At 26.5% G+C, this 20,690-nt stretch overlaps 1 protein-coding gene across 2 annotated transcripts; it reads right to left on the reverse strand.

The window, feature by feature from the left end:
* Positions 1–323: 323 nt before the first annotated feature.
* LOC135930558 (DNA replication licensing factor MCM6-like) lies at positions 324–20,355 on the reverse strand. Of its 2 annotated transcripts, XM_065467374.1 has the most exons (16): positions 20,348–20,355; positions 20,195–20,308; positions 19,991–20,153; positions 19,809–19,948; positions 15,377–15,489; positions 14,684–14,829; positions 13,779–13,929; positions 8,193–8,334; positions 7,002–7,143; positions 6,244–6,507; positions 5,922–6,053; positions 5,675–5,836; positions 4,471–4,636; positions 4,338–4,393; positions 3,966–4,229; positions 324–540 (listed from the first exon to the last, which is right to left on the reverse strand). In XM_065467374.1, the coding sequence occupies exons 3-16, from the start codon at positions 20,141–20,143 to the stop codon at positions 427–429; spliced, it is 2,145 nt and encodes a 714-aa protein (XP_065323446.1). In that variant the 5' UTR covers positions 20,144–20,153; positions 20,195–20,308; positions 20,348–20,355; the 3' UTR covers positions 324–426. The 2 variants fall into 2 exon arrangements, with proteins under 2 accessions (XP_065323446.1, XP_065323447.1); XM_065467375.1 differs by lacking the exons at positions 19,809–19,948; positions 19,991–20,153; positions 20,195–20,308; positions 20,348–20,355 and adding an exon at positions 15,582–15,610.
* Between the last annotated feature and the right edge of the window lie 335 nt (positions 20,356–20,690).

Consider the following 20,690-nt stretch of genomic DNA (forward strand, 5'->3'; position numbering starts at 1 on the left):
AACTAGCTTAGCTTCTATGGAAACCAATTCTCCCAATGATGAAATGATTATTATTATTAAAAATAGTTTTCAATTTACCTACCCTCCCCCATTCTATAAGATAAGAATTGTGTCTAATAAATTATAATAAGCAATTTAAGATATTATTAAAAAAGATAAAATATAGGTTTAATATCACAATCTTCTCACCAATTAAAGCTATCATTAAAGACTAATACTAATTATTTGTTAGTTCTAATAAAAAGGTCAATATTACCAATCATAATTAAGATTAATATATTATATAAATATTATGTAAAATTTATAAAAAAATTAAGGCGCTTTTATATTTTAAATTGTCACAAAAAAAATTTGCCATAAAAATAGTATATACAAAAAGATATTTATAAAATTACAGTAAAAAATAGAAGTTAAATAATGCCTTATTTAATCTAAATCCAGTACATAGTTTGGATGAACAATTAAAAATGGATCATCAAGCTTTAATTGAGTCTGAGATCCTTTAAGCCCATAGGTTCCAATTTTGATTATAACGTGATCCTAAATTATATAAAATAGATTCTGATTAATTTAGCATAATTAAATATGTATATTGGTTATAACTTTTAAAAATAAGTAAAATTCATTATAAATTTAAATATTTATGTTCCCCTAAAAAAGGAACAAATCCAATAATATTAATTTAATTTTTTTGTCTAATCTAGAAAATTTCTCCTGATTTCATTGGTGAAGTAACGAATTTTTTTGATTAAGGTTTTTAAAAATTTGAATGTTATTGGCAAAAATTGGCGATGTAAGTAATAAATTAAATTCAACGTTTACAATAGAATAATTTATTCTATATCAAATCAACTCAATCGTAATTTTTAACAAATGCACCCCCCTTTTTTACTATCTCGGTAAATAATTAAGCAAAAAATTCAAATTTAATAGAACTTAATCCCACACCCATAGGAAGATGAAGATTGCTTTTTATTTCAATGTTATTTTTCTATTATATGATAAAATACTTATACTCAGCTATACAATATATTAAATTAAAATATTTATAAAATTCATTTTTTATATATGTTAGCCTCAATGTGTTTTTTCTGGCAATGTGTTATTTTTTCAACTTTAAATTCATTTTATGAGCGTGTTTTTTTTTAAATTTAAAAATCTTATTTTATACGAATTGTATTCCATCATGTTTGGAATACCTACTCTATGAATTTCAGACAATTTTTTCATAAACATTTAAACTTAATATAATTTATATTCGATTTCATATATTTTCTATATAAATTATGAATGACTCAAAGGTTAACAACAAAATTGTCTACAATTCATAAGATAGGTATTCCAAACATGATAGAATATATTTCTGATAAAATCCGATTTTTAAATTTATTAAAACAAACCCAAAAAATGATTTAAAGTTGTATGTAAAAATAACACATTGTCAGTAAAAATACTTTGTCGCAAACATATACATATTATAAATAAAAAGTTATATTAAATATAATTTATTTTTGTATGAAGGGGGGGAGGGATTTTTAAATAGGAAAAAGGAGTTGCTAAAGTAGCGTGTTAGCGATAGCTGATAGTGCGCTACCTTTTTTCAATTATTAATTTTTTTAGGGCGCTATTTTTTTGATGGGTAGCGAGCCAATTTTTTGAAAAATAGCTGAAGCGCGCTACTTTTAAAATTAGGGTTTAGCAAATCTGCAGGAAAGCCATTGGTAATTATACATTTTATTATTTAACAATGTTAGTTAATTAATGCTTAAGGAAGTGAGAAGAGAATAAAATATAAATCATTTTTATTAATTTTTAAAATATATATTAGAGGTCTACCATGGGGGGGGGGAGGTTTAGCCAAAAAGTCCGTCCACTTGTTATTTTGAAATTTTTAACCCATCCATCGATTATAAAAATTTTGTAAAACCCACCCACTCGCCTAATATTTATAAATTATTTTAATAGCTGGTGACAGTTTATTTATTTTAATTAGGGGTGTACCGATATCAAATTTTGGAGGCCGATCCGATATTCCCGATATTAAATTGATATCGGCCGATTACCGATCCGATATCATTCTGTAAAGAAACCAATAACGATATCATTCTGTAAAGAAACCAATGGTTTTAATTTTTAATATACTTTTTATTAGTATAACATATATAATTTAACTATACAATAAATTATGTCATTTAAATATATTATAATGATCAGTTATAGTTTATATTCAATCAATAAAATATTTTTATTGTTAAATCACTTATATATAATAAGTAATACATTAATTATATACATAATAAGTAATAAACAAATATATATGAAATTTGAAATAAATATTTAAAAAATTGAGTAGCAGGTAGTGTTGTTAAATGTCTCATTTTGAGCCGATTTTTAAAAACGGCTAACTCAATATTTTATTTTATTAAGAAAATTATTATGCAAGCCTTAAGATTTTGCTCATAGGTGGCACAAAGGTTTGAACATCTGTTAACGAAATCTTGAGGCATAGACAATATTTTTTTGGCTAAAATATTGAGTTAGCCGTTTTTAAAAATCGGCTCAAATTGAGCCGTTTAACAACACTAAGCAGGAGTGGGAGCTAGCTCTTTTTAGGGCTGGAGTGTAGGAGCGCCACTTCACCGCTCCTTTAAATTTAATGTATAAATTTAATTATTTTTTAAATATTAATAATATTTGTTAATTAAAATTCAATAAAAATGAAATTTTATTTTATTTAAATTTATCCATTATTAAATGTTTAGCCGAGTTTTACATTGGTTTTTCATCTAATCATTTTAAATATTAAACATCAAGTTTTCCTTTTTATATTGAAAGTTTTGTAAGTCATATTAATATTCATTTTATAAATAATAAAAAATAGTTTTAGAGATCATAGATGAAGAAATCAAATTTCCATTTCCATTATACAAAAAATATTTTAAACTTTCAAAAGTTAGCAGCTTCAATCTAAAAAAGCATCTAAAAGTAAAAAATCTTTCTTTTAAATACTAATTGATTTATAAGATTTTTTTTGGATTCCATGAAATTGATCATCAGGATGATAATATACTGGACAAATATTTTTTAAATAATGATACCAAAATTACTATTTTTGATAAATTCTTGAATTAAAAAATATCTTTATAAAATAAATACCCCGCTTCCCTCTAGTGCTCCTGTGGAGCGCCTATTTAGTATTGTAAAATAGGTCTTAGGGGAGAGGCGTGGATGTTTGTTAGATTCTAATTTAGAAAATTTATTACTTTTAAAAGCTAATAAATGGTTATAAACATTTTGATAGATCATTTAATATAAATAAAGCTTTTTGATAAAAAAAATATGATTTTGTTTCGTGTACCTTCTAAAAAATGAAAATAAAAGTAGCGGTTTTGGAGTGACACTATATTACTTGGAGCGGGAGCTAGCTCCTTTTATAAATGTAGTAGCGGGAACGGGAGCTAGCTCCTTTTGAGAAGGTAGGAGCGGGAGTGGGAGCTAGCTACTTTTAAAAAGGAGCGTTAACAACTCTGACAATATGATATATTATAAAATTAAACTATTATTTTTAATAAATTGAAGTCTCTTCTGCTCATTTGGCCTGAAAATATTAAAAATTCATTCCAATTTAGAAAATTTATAGCCCACTCAACTATGCTAGGAAAACAAATATAATCAGTTTATTATCAAAAATCAGAATTTTTACAAAATGATATCGAAATAAGGACATTTGATCCTTTTTTTTCAAAAATCTTGAAAATAAGGTCAATTTAAACACCTTGGATAAGTTATTTTAAGCAACAAATCTTCTAATATAATTATGTAGCTTGAATTAACTAATAAAATTTAAGGAACGCAAAAGTTCCACTCAGTTATAGCAAAATAAAATGAAAGTCACCATTATTTAGATGATATGGTTGATTTAAAATGGAATTCAATAGGAGTATATGTATATATAAAATCAAAACTATATCGATAAGTCTATCCAAAATTTTTTCAATCAACAATTTTTTTTCTATAAGTTCAGCTTCAGAGTCTATATCAGCCGATATCTCATCCAAATACCATTGAATTATTTGACTTCTTTTGAGATAATTAGAAGATGTTGATTGAGATAAGGTATCCTCTGATGATTGTTGTTGTATTGTAGTGTCTTGTTCGAGTATAGCTTCTTGTTGCCTCATGTAAATTAAAACCATGTTTGCTATGGATTTGTATTCATTGTAGGATAGCTTTAAAAATGTTAAATAATGAATTTAGATAATATCATGTATTAAGTATAGTAATTATGGTAATAGAGCAAAATTTTTTAACATGTAATACAAATTCTAATAATTTACTTTGACATTTTTCCGGGGAATAGGTGATTTTTCTAGATCAATGAGTATATCTCGATCTAATAAATCATTAGTCATGAATATAAAAATGTTAGGTAAAACTGGTTTTTTATATAATTTATAACACTATACAAACCTAAAGACTTCTTTTGAGTGGGTGTTATAAGAGATGATTTTTGTGAATCAGCTTGAAGGTTGATAGATTGATCGAGATAACTGTCAATTTCTATATCAGGATGATCCACTCTTATAATAGATTTATTTAATAGGTTGTAAGCTTCTAAAACGTGGGCTGGTTCTACCTATAATATTATATTAAATAAAAATTCAATTTATAAAGTTGTGATAAGATATTTCTATTAGAATGGTAAGTATTTGAAAGAGATAAAAGACAGAGTAGTTTTGCTTTATTTTTTTTCGAATCCAACTGACTGAAAATATTTCAAAAGAAATCACTCATTCCTTAGAAAATCAAAATTTGTTTTATTTTAGATTTTGAAAATAATTTGATTAAAATTAAAGTATATTTAAAACATAGATGCATCCAAATTTTTTAAAATTAAGAATGTTATTTTCAAAGTCTTTACTCAGATAATATTTAAAAAACTTAAGGTTATGACAATTGACAATTACACTATATACTTTAAGTAAGCTAAAGACGTTAAAATTAGAAGTTATGAAGTTAATATGACTTCGATAAATTTTTAATATACGTAATAACCACTTGAAATGTTAATAAAACTTCAGAATAAGTTATTAAATAAAAAATATCTTATAAGGAAGGGAGTAATCGGCAAATGAAATTAATTTATGCTTTAATGAGTATTTAACAATTTTTTGCAATTCAATATTGATTTCTGATAGGCCAGTTCTAACGGTCGCTTATTATAATCGATATTATAAGATGCTTATGTATATAAAATTAACTATTGATATTATTGTTATAAGTAAATTATATTGAAAACTTAATAAGTTTTATAGAAATTAAAATTCAGTTTATCTGAAATTCAATTGCCCTAAGCATTTCCTATAATTTTTAAGTTTGGCCAAAAAAATTTAAAATTACGTTTCATGTCCAACCCAAAAATTTTCATTTGAAAATTATAAATTGAATTTTTAAAAAACCTTAATTATTTTGTTATAGTTTATTTTAATAATATAAGAAAAATATAATTTTATATCTATTTAAATTCCAGCCCTAATTTCAAAAAAATTATGTCCAAGCTACTTAAATTTTTTAGGCCAGAATATGACTTGCATGACTCAAGTGCTAGGCCAACAATAACCCTATTTTTTTTAAAAAAGAAGAATTAAAATTAAAAAAAAATATTTTAAAATACCATATCAAGGCAATACATTTTAGCTATAGCTTCACTTATTCGAATCATGCTTTCTAACTGTCGAATGGTGATCCTCCATGCCGATTTAGTAATACTTGACACATCTCTCTGTCTAAGCTGTTTAAACTTGTCCACGATACAATTAGCCGCCGCTTTGCTTATCTTAAATTTTATGTTAATTGTGCAAATTTAAAATATAGGATCTAATTATGTATGACAATTATTTTTTAAAAAATATATAAATTACCATTGGTTTAAATTTCCTAGCAAACAGTATGTATTTCTGAATGGACTTGTAGGAATAGACTTGTTTGAGTTGCTCATCATTATCGTTATTGTGAAGGGCTATTATTTTGCTAGCTATAGCGTTATCAATTATCTAAATATTTTTAGCAACAACTATTATATAAAGGAGGTTAAACATAGAATAAAACCAATATATAACATGCTAACTAGATTACATCTTAAAATAGATTATTTAAATGGTTTTGAAAAAATATTTTCTTTTACAAAATTACAATTATTTTTTAAAGGAGAAACGTTTACAGGAAAGTGCCTATTATAATTACCTCGTTACATTCATCCACCAGAACGAAAAACAAGTCAAATCTAGACATGATAGGACCACTCAAGCTGATGTTAGCCTTAAGCGATTTTGAAAGGTCGTATTTGCCCCCTATAGGGTTAGCGGCTGCAAGAATAGAAGTTTTTGCGTTTAGAGTAGCTTTTACCCCTGCTTTTGTAATGGAGATAGTTTGCTGTTCCATTGCTTCGTGAATGGCAATTTGATCTTTTAAGTCCATTTTGTCAAATTCGTCAATGCAACATACCCCCTTTTCAAATCATAATTTACAAAAAAAATTAATTTAAGCTTATTTTTTTTATTATTGTGTTCACTCATTAAGAGAATACAATTTCAAGCTTTTTTATTTTAACATATCATAATACTCATCTAATCATAATTATATATTCGCAAGTAAGATGCTGTATTAAACTTAAATATGAGCGAATCATTATACATTTTTTAAAGAAAAACGTATCTCTCGTTTTTTGATAATTATGGTTCTAACTTCACTAGGACTAAAATGTAGTGGTAAAAAATCTAGCTAGTAGTCTTTAAACCCTAGATAAAATTTCGGAGATGTGCCAATGACGATTTTGAAACATATATATGTGATGTCCACTCATAGGCTAATGGGGATCCGTTTGGCACAAGATACAGGGTGAGTGACGCAAAATTCCCAGCCCTCTTAGTGATATTTACTTAAATTTCATAAAAATAGGATACAGGTTCTCTGATAAATAATATTATACGTTTTTTTATTACATTGTCGGCCAGCATAAGAGCTCCAGCTTCAATAACAAACTGACCAGTTTCCTCATCCCTGACAACAGCAGCTGTGAGCCCAGCAGCTGAACTAGATTTACCACTAGTGTACACAGCTCGTGGACTGAATTCTTCAACTGCTCTATATAAAAAAAGTATTTTTAAAAATTCCAATTGGCTCACATATATAAAAAAATTTAAGCATTTTGTTGGGTTTTAATGAGAAATCTATTTATGTCTAATATAGTAAGTATTATAAAATGATATTAAAAAAAATTCAATTAGATGTGATCAATTAAATTTTTATTAAATTGGGCCAAAATATTTACCCAAAATTAAATTAATTAGTTTTTTGTTTATTTAATTTATGATTTTTTAGGCTAAATAAAAATAAAATCTATAGCTGAGAATAATCTATGCTATAGCAGGAATTGGGGTGGTGAGAAGGTTAGGATTTATAAATTGAGCTTATCATATATTCGCATAAAAAATAAGTTTTTTTTTAAATAATCGAATTATTCATAAATTGTACCGAATAAAATATTAAGATGATTTGTAAGCATCAAATTTGATCAAGGTTTATCATAACATTACCCAACATATGATTTAATGACTTTTTAAATGAATAAAATTTTACTATGATCCGGTGCGAATAAATGATAGTACTGTATTTGTGTGGTATGAATTATTAATATAAAACTCTATCATACTGATCAGGCAAATTTTTTTATTTAATCATATCTTTATTTACATATTCTATGAACATTAGACTTACACTAAAGAATTTAAACTTAAAATCAGCCACCACCCACCTTTAAAGTAATTAAATTATGCTGTAGTTCTCGGGTATAGGCTCTTTTTCTGCCCCACTCCTTTTTAAATAAGCTTATAGAGGTTTAAGTAACATTTTCGAAATGTTGTGCGTTCAAGTGCGTGAGGCTTGCCCACAAAAGTGTGGAGGCTCCCTTTACACCCAAATTAAATTAGTTCCAATTAGATGGAAACGAGGAAAACCTAGCATAGCTCTGTTGAACCTTCAACACTAAAGGGCAAAAGCTCTATATATCACATATCACATAGAATAAAATATTAAATGGCCTTAGGATGAGAATCAAATATGTAAGCAAAATGTTTCTTGAGCATATCAACAACTAGCTTCCAAAGATAAACAAAATAAAATATATAAATAACTTGAGTAATTGACTTTTAGCAGTGCTTGGATCACCCACAACACAAACATTGATATCTCCTCTAAGAGTAGTATTTTCAATCGTTCTTTTACCAACACCGCCAAATAACATGAGAAGAATACCCTTTTTAACATCTTCATTACCTTGATAAATTATGTTTGTAAAATATAATATTAGATGACGTTCAATAAAACCCGTTTTTAAATAGTTATAATCAAAGATGTACTGTGACCATCCTTTTCGCCGATAACAATCACCTGGCGGTAATTTTTTTTAAGGTCTAGGCTGTTATATTTTAATGTTTTATATATTATAAAGGTTACGTTATATATTTTAAAGGTTACGTTATTTGAATATTATAACTTTCCTACATTTAATATTATATTATGGAGGTCTATAATTGCATATTTTTAGAAGTTAAATTACATAATTATAAAACACTATATATAGAAAAGAATTTAAAATAAAGATGCCGATTGTTTTGAATATAAAAGAGGCCTGCAGCCCGATTTTTGAAAAAAGCTTATAGAAGTACGATCTCAAGCCGAAAATGTATAGTACATATTTTCGGAAGGGCTTTGATCGTAAAATGGTCCATTTTCGGTTAAAATGGACCATTTTTTCATTCATATGAATTTATATGCACGTAATTGTTCCATTATTAACGTAATTATTCTATTATGCTTATTTAATCGTAATTATCCAATATGCATTTATTTAATATATTAGATAATTCCAAGTAATTATTATCAAATCCAAGCAAGCAATTTTTAATATCATATACATTTTTTATCCAGGTAATTTTCTATTCATAAATATATCAGATATTTCTAATCAATTTCTTAACAATATATAAGATAATTATTTCAATCAAGCAATTCTTATATCAGATGATGCAACTATATAAATATGATTACTTAAGATTAATTTTAATGATTAAGAATATTTCACATATGCATTTTCTCAATATAACTTACGCAATTCAAATATATGTTTTTTAAAGTCAATATTAATTTTATTTTAAATATAATAATAAAATGTATCTATAATATTAATTTTTTAAATTCATTGTCATTCAATAACTAACGTTTAGATCTCTGTGGCAGAGTCTTGTTCTGACTCATATTCAATATTATCATTTTCTTTAATCAATTTTCCCGATGTCTATATCTTTCGATTTCTATTTTCAAAAGAATTTTAACCCAAATCGACCTTTTTCTTTAGAAGAACTAGAAATTGTTAGTCTCTTAATGGGCATGTTGGCAAAGTTTAATCTAATAAATTGAGGTCAGAATTGATTGTTTATTATGGAAACTACTGTTTTCCATGTATATTGCTATTAACATGCTGATTATGCTTCTGATATTAATTGTATCACTTAAAATATTTTGGTCATCACAACCTTGTAAAATGGCTAATTCTTGAATTATATCATATACTTCATTGAATTCACTACTAGTGAGATGCTCCGGGGACCCAAAAAATAAGCAACATTGTGATCACATGTATTTATATCGTTTTTTCCTGTTTTAAACATATTTTAAATTTTTTTTTTCAGATTTTTTTAGAGCATTTGACCGTATTTGACCAGGTCAAATACTCCTCTGGTCAATTGACTGAATTTGACAGTAAATTGGCCGACTTGCCAACCCTGGTTAGAACTATTGTAAGAAGAATGTGTATACTAACTCTACTAAATCCTGAAGATATAAATGACGGTTGCCATATATTTGCAACAATAATCTTCTTATGGATAGTTTTTTTAATACATAAATAAAACCTGGCTCGGTATACTAAATATATAAAATAAATTAATAATTTATTATTTAATAGGACAAAATTCAATGTTTCCTCAAGATCACCTAGAGGGCTGGCATTCTGCTTTAAATAAATCAGTCAAATCCTCATCTCCAAATATATATGCTTTTATAAAATTGATACAAAATGATCTTAGAAATGCAAAATAAAAAAAAGGTTCAACTAGACTTGGGGATGACCTTAAAGAAACACAACAATAAAAACATCAACAAATAAAAGAATTAATCTTATAATTTAAAAATTACAGACAAATTTATATTTGTTGATAGAGCCTCCTATTATATCAAATTAATGTATAATTATAACACAGGCAATATGAATTTATAATAAAATAAAATCCTATTGTGGTCGATTTGATGGTGGAAAATGAGGCACGGGTGAAGAATTATCCGGCGGTGGTGAAGGCAATTCCTGAGGGCCCAGCGACGGAAGATCTGAGGGACAGTCTGGAAGTGACGGAGATGGAAGAGTTAGAAGACATAGCGGCGACGCTAGGCGGAGCTGAAGGATAAAATGGAGAATTAGGAGATTGGTGGGAGGTTTTAATTAACGATTCTGAATTGGAGAGCCTCTGGGAGAAGGATGCGGAGGATCACATTTTCTGAGGGGGGCATGTCAAGGGAGGAAGACGTATTACCAAAACCTCCGACTAGAATAGGTATAATGGCAAAGGAAATTACAACTAAACGAATGATAATGAAGAAAATCGATAATGTAAAAAGTAAATAAATAAATAAGGGAAAGAAGATTGACGAGGGATATCAACCATGAATAAATAAATAATAATAAGATTGTAAAAAATATATAAAAGCGTGGAAAACGATGATTATATTATTATTGTTTTTTTCTATAAATAAATAAATAAGATTGTAAAAATATATAAAAGCGTGGAAAACGATGATTATATTATTATTGTTTTTTTCTATAAATAAATAAGATTGTAAAAAATATATAAAAGTGTGGAAAACGATGATTATATTATTATTCTTTTTTTCTATAAATAAATAATAAGATTGTAAAAAAATATATAAAAGCGTGGATAACGATGATTATATTTTTATTTATTTTTTCTTCTGTTTTTATGTTTTAAGTATGAAATAAAAAGAAGTTTTGACATTGAAATTGAATTAACATCAAATATATATATATTATATATATTAAACTTTGTAAGGTAAATAAAGAAAATAGCAAATAAAATAGAAAGAAGAGTAAAAGTAAAACCCCAAACGAAAAATAAGAAAAAGAAATAAAGTAAGAAGGGTTTTACAATACCTATGACTCAATTATCAATTAATTTTATTTATAAGTTATATTAAGAAATAGCATAAGTGAATTTTTTATGTAAAATAAAAAATTTTGATTTAATTTATTGAAACTAAACGCTATATAACATATTTCTTTTATTTAAAGTAATAATAAAAATTAATTTCTATATTTAAATAAATTCGGGCCTGGCCAGGCCGGTAATTTTTTTAAAATAATTCGAGTTCAGGCCGGCAAAACTTTTAAAAAAAATTTGGGGTTCAGGCTGGGTAAAAAAAATTTCGACTAATGTTAATATCATATATTTAATAATAAAATGCATTCTCTTTTTAATATTTGCACAGAAGATATATATTTTATAAATAATTTTAAAAAAATCTCAAAATTTTCCTTCTAATTCAACAATGGCAAATGTAGAGTTGGAATTTTCATCTCTAAAAAGAATAAAAACTTATTGGACAGGATGAGTCATAATCGATTATACAATCTAATTGATTTAAATTTTAAAATAAAACAATAGTTTGCAATTTAGTCATATTACTCAAAAAACAAAACCAATTTCGCTAATTTTAACATGTTAAATATTTCCCGATAATATTTATTTATATAAATACACATACTATATTACTAATTGTTAACCATTATTGTCTTTTCCGATATTATTTGTTATTTCGCCTATTTCAGTCTCTTACTTGATTTATCATGAGAAGACCACTCGCAACAAATGCGGACAAATAGCTGCTCCAAATCCAATAAATCTAGGACAGGCAGCAAATGAACTCACTCCGAACAACTCCCTAGAGATGCCAAGTACCAGCAACTCTGACATGCTGACGATGATGGCGGCTATTCAAGCCCTCTCTCTATGCTAGCCACAACCATAGATCAGGCTACACAAAGACAGATCCCCCTCTAGCAGCATAACTGACCATAGGAGCATGACGTGTACATCCTTTGGACGTGAGATCAGGCTACGCACCTCCTCGGAGGAGAAATACGCTAAATCTCAGCACAGATCTAGCGGAGCCGAGATGCAAGGCCACAGGGACCACCCCAAAATCAAACACATAAAAGATGTGGTGGATCTGCTCAACGTAAACTCGGATCCCAAGCTAGTCGAAGTTATGACCAAGCGCATCCGTGTACTCACCTTGGTAATCCATTGGAATTGGTAAACTGCTAAAGCTAATGACCTATCCTATCAGGAGCAGTATCTCGGTGCTGAAGAGATAAAAATCGTCTGACACTCAGCCCGTCAACTTCGTACTGCAGAAGGCCGGACAAGATAGAAGCATTAGCCACCAGGGGCAAGAAGAGGAAATAGCGCCCCGCGAATTTCCCTAATGTACCTTTCCCATCTATCTCTTCTCTAGTTTTGCAAAAAAATAATTACTTTCCTAATAATAAACTTCATGCTTCATCACTAACGTAATGTTGCACATTTGATTAAATTAGATTTTATTTTCAGCTTGTGAATGTTTTGTAAATAAAATATCTTAAACTAAAAGGTATTTAAATGCAAAATCCCACACTTACTTTATATTGTTGTTTATAGGTCCCACTGTTATAATTAGAGATGCACTAATGCCACCTATTTAGCCAATACCGATCCCCAAAAGATACCACTTATACTTACAAAGTATATGTTAACGTCAAAAAATATTTTAAATTTAACATAGAAAAGGCTGGTATAATAGGCAATATTAGTAAGTGTCTCCTATGTAGTATTGTTAAACGGCCCAATTTGGGTGGATTTTTAAAATGGCCCGATTAAGATTTTAGCCAAAATAATATTATGTAGGCCTGTATATTTTGTTAATATATGGCGAAAGGTGTGGACTTCATTTGCCAAAACTTGAGGCTTGCAAATCATTTTTGTTAAAGTCTTAACCAAGCCATTTTTAAAAACTGACCCAAATTAGACCGTTTAGCAAAAATACTCCTATGCCTTCCAAAAAATTTATATTTCAAATCTTAATCAAATGTATTTAAAACTAAATATACAATTTATTTATATAAAAATATAACTACACTGGAATATCATATACATTTGTAATGATTATTTTTATAAAAATTCGGGCTTATAGCATATACCGTGAGTATTGGCCCTCAATTACTGTGCATCTAATAATAAAATATTTAATAATGGGTAAGACATTTTCTTCTTCATTGTCCAATCATAGCATAATGCAAACTAAACATTTTTTTAATTTATCAAAATTAATTATCATTCTGGTCAGTGAAAATTGGAAGTATCATCCAATATCAACATCCCTTGTTATAATATTCAATGTCATAGGATAATACATTAATCAAAGCCCTTATTATTTATATATTATAATTATATTTCTAATTCTTTTTGGGTAAGAAAATATTTGAATTGCTTGCTATTATCAAAGATGTAAAAATTAAAAAAAAAACACTCTCATGATCATGAAATTATTTAGCCAAATATAATATAAGGCTCCCTTTCTTATTGGATGTTCCAATAAATATATAAAATAACCATAAATTGCGGGAAATAGTGAGCTTATAAGATTCTGGTAGAGGTTTTTGTCCTGAGTCATTTCGTAAATCTTAGACCATTCTTCTTCAGTCATCTGTTCTTTGATCATCTCGGCACTGATCTCACCATCCAACATTGTATTAATGCCCATCTTTAAAAAAATTGAAAATATAATGTGCACTCAAGATTGGAATTCTAAAATTCTAATCGCTTAATGATAAAAAATGGTAAAATCTTGACCCTTTCTTACTTAATTCAGCATCTAAAAATTAAAATTTATCCAATATATATTTCATTTTCATACATTTTGTGCTCCACAAGTAGAGCAATTCGGTTCTAATTAAGTAGGTGGTCACCCAATGGGAACAGATTTTTAAATAATTTCGATCTAAGAATTGTCATAGTTCATGATCTGCAATGCCTTAATAAAAAAATAGGCTTGCCAATTCATATACAGACTAGCCAACCTTGAAATAAAAAATCTGGTCAGATTTCGAAAATTTTTAGTTATTAAAACTTTAATAGGCCAACCTAAGAGCTAAAATTTTGATAGGTATTTTTAGGTTAATACATTTATTTTGATTAATATGTGCTTAGTTCTTTCTATTTTAAGAGCTGTCTATTTAAAATACTAAATCTATAAAGAAAATAATAAATTCATTAAAAATTCTACAAATTATTTATGATATATGATTCAATTATAAATACAGTTATCAAAATACAAATTATTATCATTATAGAAATAGATAGCCATAGAGTAGATATATGAGGCCTTAATTGACATTAGGAAAAAATTTAAAAATTTGTCTAAAAAATTATTGGAACGAAACAGGCCAGGTTTGCATATCCTTGATGCTAAATATAAAGATAAAGTAATATATTTTATTATTGATTTTTTTTGGCACATCCATATTAGAGAATTCTATGTTACAAGCTAGAAACGCCAATCGATAAGTCAAATCCCGGACTCCCAATGCCTTTAAACCTTTTACACCTTCATTCTGAGTACCTTCTCCTCCTTTTATTCTTGTGCTGCTTTCAATTCGGGCACCTTGAGAAAAATTATTTTTTATATCATGGCTAAATTAAATGTCATGAATTAATTTATTTAATTACTTTTATATAATATATTAATACTTATTAGATGTAATAATTGATTTTCAAAGATAACAAATGTGAATTTATTTATAAATAAAATAGAAATAAAGTAGCATATTTTAATAAGTAACAAGTTCTAAACATTTCATAACTTGGTACAAAATATATTTTTTGGCCAATATGGAACTCAAAAATGTATTTTTTTTCAATGTTATCAACATATTGAAATTTAAGGAATGGAAATAATTTCAAAAATTTTATTTAAAATTAAACTAAAAACTTGCCAATTTTTAAAACGGCCTATGTACAATAATTTCCCATTTTCTGATTTTAATTTGGTTTCAAGGTTAGCCCTTTTGACAGTGGGTTAATTAGCCAATTTCATGGCTATCACTAATTTGTAAGCTGTAGGCCAACATGGCTAAACCTTTAATCTACTATATGCTATTATAATCTATTAATATATCCGTTTTTATTATAAAATCACATATTATTCTTACCAGCAGTAGCTAATTTTGAAATATCAGGTATGACAATCAGAGTTCCAATAAAATCACATTTGTCTCCAGGTCTTGCCACATCTACCATTTCACCTCTCACTATCATATCAAAGCTTGAATTAAAAGAAGCATGAATATTATTATTTATGGAGGAGCATAAATGAAAGCAAAAAATTGTCAAATTAATTAATAAACAAAAAATTACCATTATTGACATTTGATTTATATATATCATATTACATTCAATAATGTTTGTCATTGATGTGAATTTAGATGGCAAATACGTCAGCCAAGGTTATTATTACATTTTATATCAGGTTAGGCATAGCCTATGAAGGGTTAGCATATATAATGATTTTAAAAACTCCTCATTCATAATTATTTATTATTAATATCCAGTCATATATACTATGAAGTGTTAATTATGACAAATTTTATAGCTTTATGAAGGGTAGGACAAAAATGAAATCATGTTAAACATCTCAAGGTGATTTAGAAAATTTAAAGGAAGCTCTAAAAAATGTATAGGTATGTTATAAAATTTCAAAAAAATTATTTATTTTGATAAACTACAAATTCTAACTAATAGAAAATGTTAAACACTTTAAAATGGCAATCCAGAAAATTTAAAGATAAGTAAAAAAAATTCCAGGCCATCCAAAATTTTTTTTAAAAGGCATAGTAAGTTATAAAAAATATCGAAAAAAATAAATAGTATAAACCAGAGATGCAAACTCAGCCAAATTTTTGCCCGTGTTCGGTTTGAGTGTGGTTTAAGGTAAAATAAAAATAGGTGGGTTCAGTTTGGGTTTTCAGGGAAATATTTTTGAACCCGGATTTGGTTTCGGGTTCAGCTCGGGTTTTAGAATTTTTGAATTGATAAAAAAAAATATTTATATCATAATTAAAAAACTAGATATAAATTGGCATAAAAAATTATTTTTTTATTATAGGCAAAATATTGTTAAAAATACAAAGCATAGTTATACGATTTAAAAAAAATTTGAAATAATTTTTTAAATTAACACAACATAATAATTTCTACTTTGACTTGTTCACTTTCATTTTCCTCTAATTAATAATCATAAAATTAAAAATAAATGGCGTAAATGAATTTAAGTGTTTAAAATTTACTAACACTCCAATAGGAATCTTTGAGAATAAATTAAATAAGTTTTAAAAATGGCGTAAATAAATTAAGTTGTTCAAAATTATTACCGCTTCACTTAATTGGAAATTTGAAAATATTATAAAATCTCAATTAAATTATTAATATTTGTATTTAAAATTATACAAATATCTTAATATATGATTTTAAACAATACACTGAACCTGGTTGAACTCGGGTTCAAATAAAATTTACGGGTTTGGTAAACGGGATTCAGGTTCAAGTTTAGATTGTTTTCCCAAAAACCCGGGTTTTCTTCTCCAGGTTTGGTTTGAATCCCTGGAATAAACTATGAGTTCCTAGAAATCTAAAAATTAAAAATTTGTTAGCAAAGTATTTAGAAAATTATTTTAAAAAAACTATTAATATACATGAAATCTAAAAATAATAAATATTCAGGTTTACTAGCTTCAGACAGTATAAATCAACCTCCAATTTTAATGGCATTAAAAAAAATTTGGATAGTAGCTGATTATTTTTTTATGAGCTGGATATAGGGTCATTCCAACAAATCAACCAAAAAACGAGATTTTGACCAGCATGTTTGAAAACAAATAAAACTATGTATGATAATTATAAGTCCAACTTAAATAATTATCAAAGTAAAGCTTTAGCTTAAATTATTCTGGAGTTATGGGCTCTCAAAGTCAATATAGTGCAATCTCATTTTAAATAATCTCAAATTACTCATAGATAAAGATTAAAAATTAGTTTATTTTCCCCAAAATTATGAAAGCAAAATAAAATTTCAATTTTTTAACTATATTTATGGTAATAAACATATCTGGTGAGTTTCATTGTCCAAAAGTAATCTCAAAATTAGTGCAAGCCTAATTTTTTACTCACAATCCACTTGCTCATGGATAATAATAAAATTCATGCCCTTTCACACTTAACCCTTTTGCGCCCAGAATATTTCCCATGAACATAAAATACTTGTACTTTGATATAATAAAATAATGATTTTGACAGGTTAATGATAAAATACGAAATAATAAATATTGTTTTAAAAATTAATATCTCTAAGTACCAACCATTAGTTTCTTTAAATATAAAAATTAATTGATTAAAAATTTTGATGACAAATGATCTTGCTGGGCGCGAAAGGGTTAATAAAAAAAATTTTGACCAGAGCGCTCGCTCACAAATAACAATATTTTGATCAAATCCATCACACCCAAAAATTCATGGTATTTTTAATTTCAAAACTTTCTTGCTATACTTTTACACTTTTTTAAATTTATTCTATCATAGTTTTTATTTGCATATACCATATTAATAACACAAAATAGTTACAATCTATAAATTAAAACTTTTATTAAGAAAGAAGAATGTCCATCTTTTTTTATTAATTTTAATTGTATTCATCTTTCCTCCGATAAGAGGTTGGCTATAGAAAATAACCTTTCACTAGAAGCCGAACTTGTTGAGGCAGACAAAATTTTAGCAGCTAATTTTTTCAAAAAAGGAAATGAATTTCCCTGCTTCCAAAACTTCAATATCATTGGCATTTGTTTTATGAGCAATGAATCTTTTAAGTTTCATCTTCAGAACTTTAATCAGTAGATGTTAAGGCTTTATCAGAATAATCTCAAAATTATCTAGGATTTTTTATGCAGGATGAATCAGTTAAAAATTAGTTGGCATTGTTTCGTGCATATTGTATTATTTTCATTCATTTAGCATTTTTAGTTGTTTTATATGTATCTACCTTTTCATCACCTGTTAAAAACTTAAGACTATTGAAATTTGGATTTAGAATTTAGCCTATCTTATGTAGTAGCTGCATAATAAATCTATCCTTTAAAAGACATGTCTTGTTATCATCTTAGGATATTGATAAAATTTTATTATTTTTTTGTTTCCATATATAAATTTCATTTATTTATAGTGGGATGAGAATGTGTACTCAGATTATCTGAGGATTCTTTGAATATAGATAAAAAAATATCTAACTGGCATATGATATTTATATCAATGATCACCTATTATATTTAATTCTTGTTAGTTAATCAGGTAAACTTATACTCCATCATATGATTTTATAAGTAACTTTGTATCATAATATATACATAGTTTTATAGTTATTATATCTTAATTGAATATCTGAGCTTGCTGCAGATTGCTTAAAATATTGCACTATCTTTTTAACACCATTTTTACTTATGGTTATATTTTAGGTAAACAATTTTCAAAAATATAATGCATTGTTATTTAATATATGGCATGAACATGGAATCCTTTCATCATCTTTGAATATATTCATTAAATTTAAAACTGCATCAATTATCTTTTAGATTTATAAATAAATATGAGAAAAATTAAACAATTAGTTATTAAATGTTCAATTTTCCTTTAATTACTTTAAATTATTTTCCATTCAATTGAAATTTTATGTAATCATGTTTTCAAAAATGATTCCATTTCCAGAATTAAATTAGCAAATATACATTTTAATTTTTAAAATTAATTTCCATGATTCACTGAAAATTTATGTTCAAACCCAATCATGCCTGGCAAACATTTTGGGAAGGCCCATCATGCCTAATGATTAAAAATTTATTCACACATTGGTTAATTTCACTATATCCATCTAATCAAAATATCTCATTTTGGTTTTACTGGAAATATATTGACATTAAATAATTTAAGTAAATTTTAAGTACTATAAAATGGTATATACCTTAAAAACTTAGATAAAATATTTATCAAGTAATTTAAAATTCTTAAAACAGATTACACCTAAAATTGACTTTGAGAGCCCAACAATGGATTTGAGCTCGATTTTTGAAATTTTAATTTTTATAAATTTTACAACTATAACCAAGCTTCACTAATTTTAAAAAACACCTTATATCTATATTTTAGAAAAAGAACCAGATCATTTAGTAATGGGCTTAAATTTTATCTAATTGGATCAGACCCTATTTTATTTTAATATAAACATATAATATAAAAAAAATTATTCAAGAATTAAATTATTTATATTTAAGGTTAAACCAGATCTAAAATTTTTTTTAAAAAAATGATTCAATTTGAGTATTTTATTTTGAGTCTAATCCAATATTTTATTTTAAAGTTTTATAAATTTGACAGTTGATAAAGTATTTAACAAAAAGAAAAATCCTAAACTTTGAATGATAATAAAAAAGATTGGTGTTATTTTTGAAAATAAAATATATTCCTAAAAATAATTTAAAATTTTGTCAGTCATAAATACATTCTTAAATAAATTAAAAGATTCATATTTTTTAAAAAAAATACCTTCTTGGAACACTACTTTTGGATATATCAGATTGTGTTTCTTGGATTCTAATTTTTTGAAAATCCACAAATCTTGATTTATGAATATCAAGCAAAAATTTGCTACGATTCGTACATGCTGGATTATGACATATTGTTGGCTAAAAAATATATAAAATAATTTTAAAACTATTTATAAATACTTGTGTGAATTTAAATTGTTGTTCAATATCTTTAACTGTTGATTGACAATCCAAACACACAAATGTCCCACTAACTAATTCAGGGTGTACAGGGTGTGTCCTTATGATTTGCCCACTCACTCTTAGTAGAGTTCCAATTTTTAAGCAATTCATTTCTTTTAATCTGATAAAATATTAATTTAATACATTTTACATTATAAATACGAATATCTTGTAGGGATATTTGCAAATCCAACATAATAAAATTTTTCAGCCTGCTTTTTGGTTGTGTGACGATCAACAGTTTGTTTAAGTGCTAAACATAAGTGAGAGTATATTCTAAAAAAAATATAAAATGGTCATTTTATATAAAGTAACCTGTAATAATCTTCTTGAATTGTAGTTGCTAAATTTTGATTAAATGATTCTACATGCCCAAAATCTACTATCAAGGTATTTCTATCAATAGTTGATGCTAAGACATTAATTTCCTTTAAATAAATTCTATCTTCGTCAATATCAAAACTAAGCATATATTTATATGTACTAATCATTAAATTTATTATATACTTCATTAAAAAATCAGCAAATAGATCGTGAATTTTCTCAGCTAAAACATCTTTAATCTTAAATTGCCCGATTTGAAAAGCTTCGACATCCATTTTTGAAAATACCGCGCCAAACAATATAATAAATAGTGCTTCGAGACACCCGGTCGGTA

Source organism: Gordionus sp. m RMFG-2023, chromosome 5, assembly GCF_954871325.1.
Source record: "Gordionus sp. m RMFG-2023 chromosome 5, tfGorSpeb1-WG-v2, whole genome shotgun sequence".
Taxonomy (NCBI): domain Eukaryota; kingdom Metazoa; phylum Nematomorpha; class Gordioida; order Chordodea; family Parachordodidae; genus Gordionus; species Gordionus sp. m RMFG-2023.

Excerpts from the sequence above, each read along its gene's own strand:
- LOC135930558 (XM_065467374.1), bottom strand. The coding sequence starts at position 20,143 with ATGAATTGCTTAAAAATTGGAACTCTACTAAGAGTGAGTGGGCAAATC. Across the intron at positions 19,949-19,990 it reads AACAATTTAAATTCACACAA|CCAACAATATGTCATAATCC; the intron begins GTATTTATAAAT and ends TATATTTTTTAG. Across the intron at positions 4,394-4,470 it reads CACTCAAAAGAAGTCTTTAG|ATCGAGATATACTCATTGAT; the intron begins GTTTGTATAGTG and ends ATGATTTATTAG.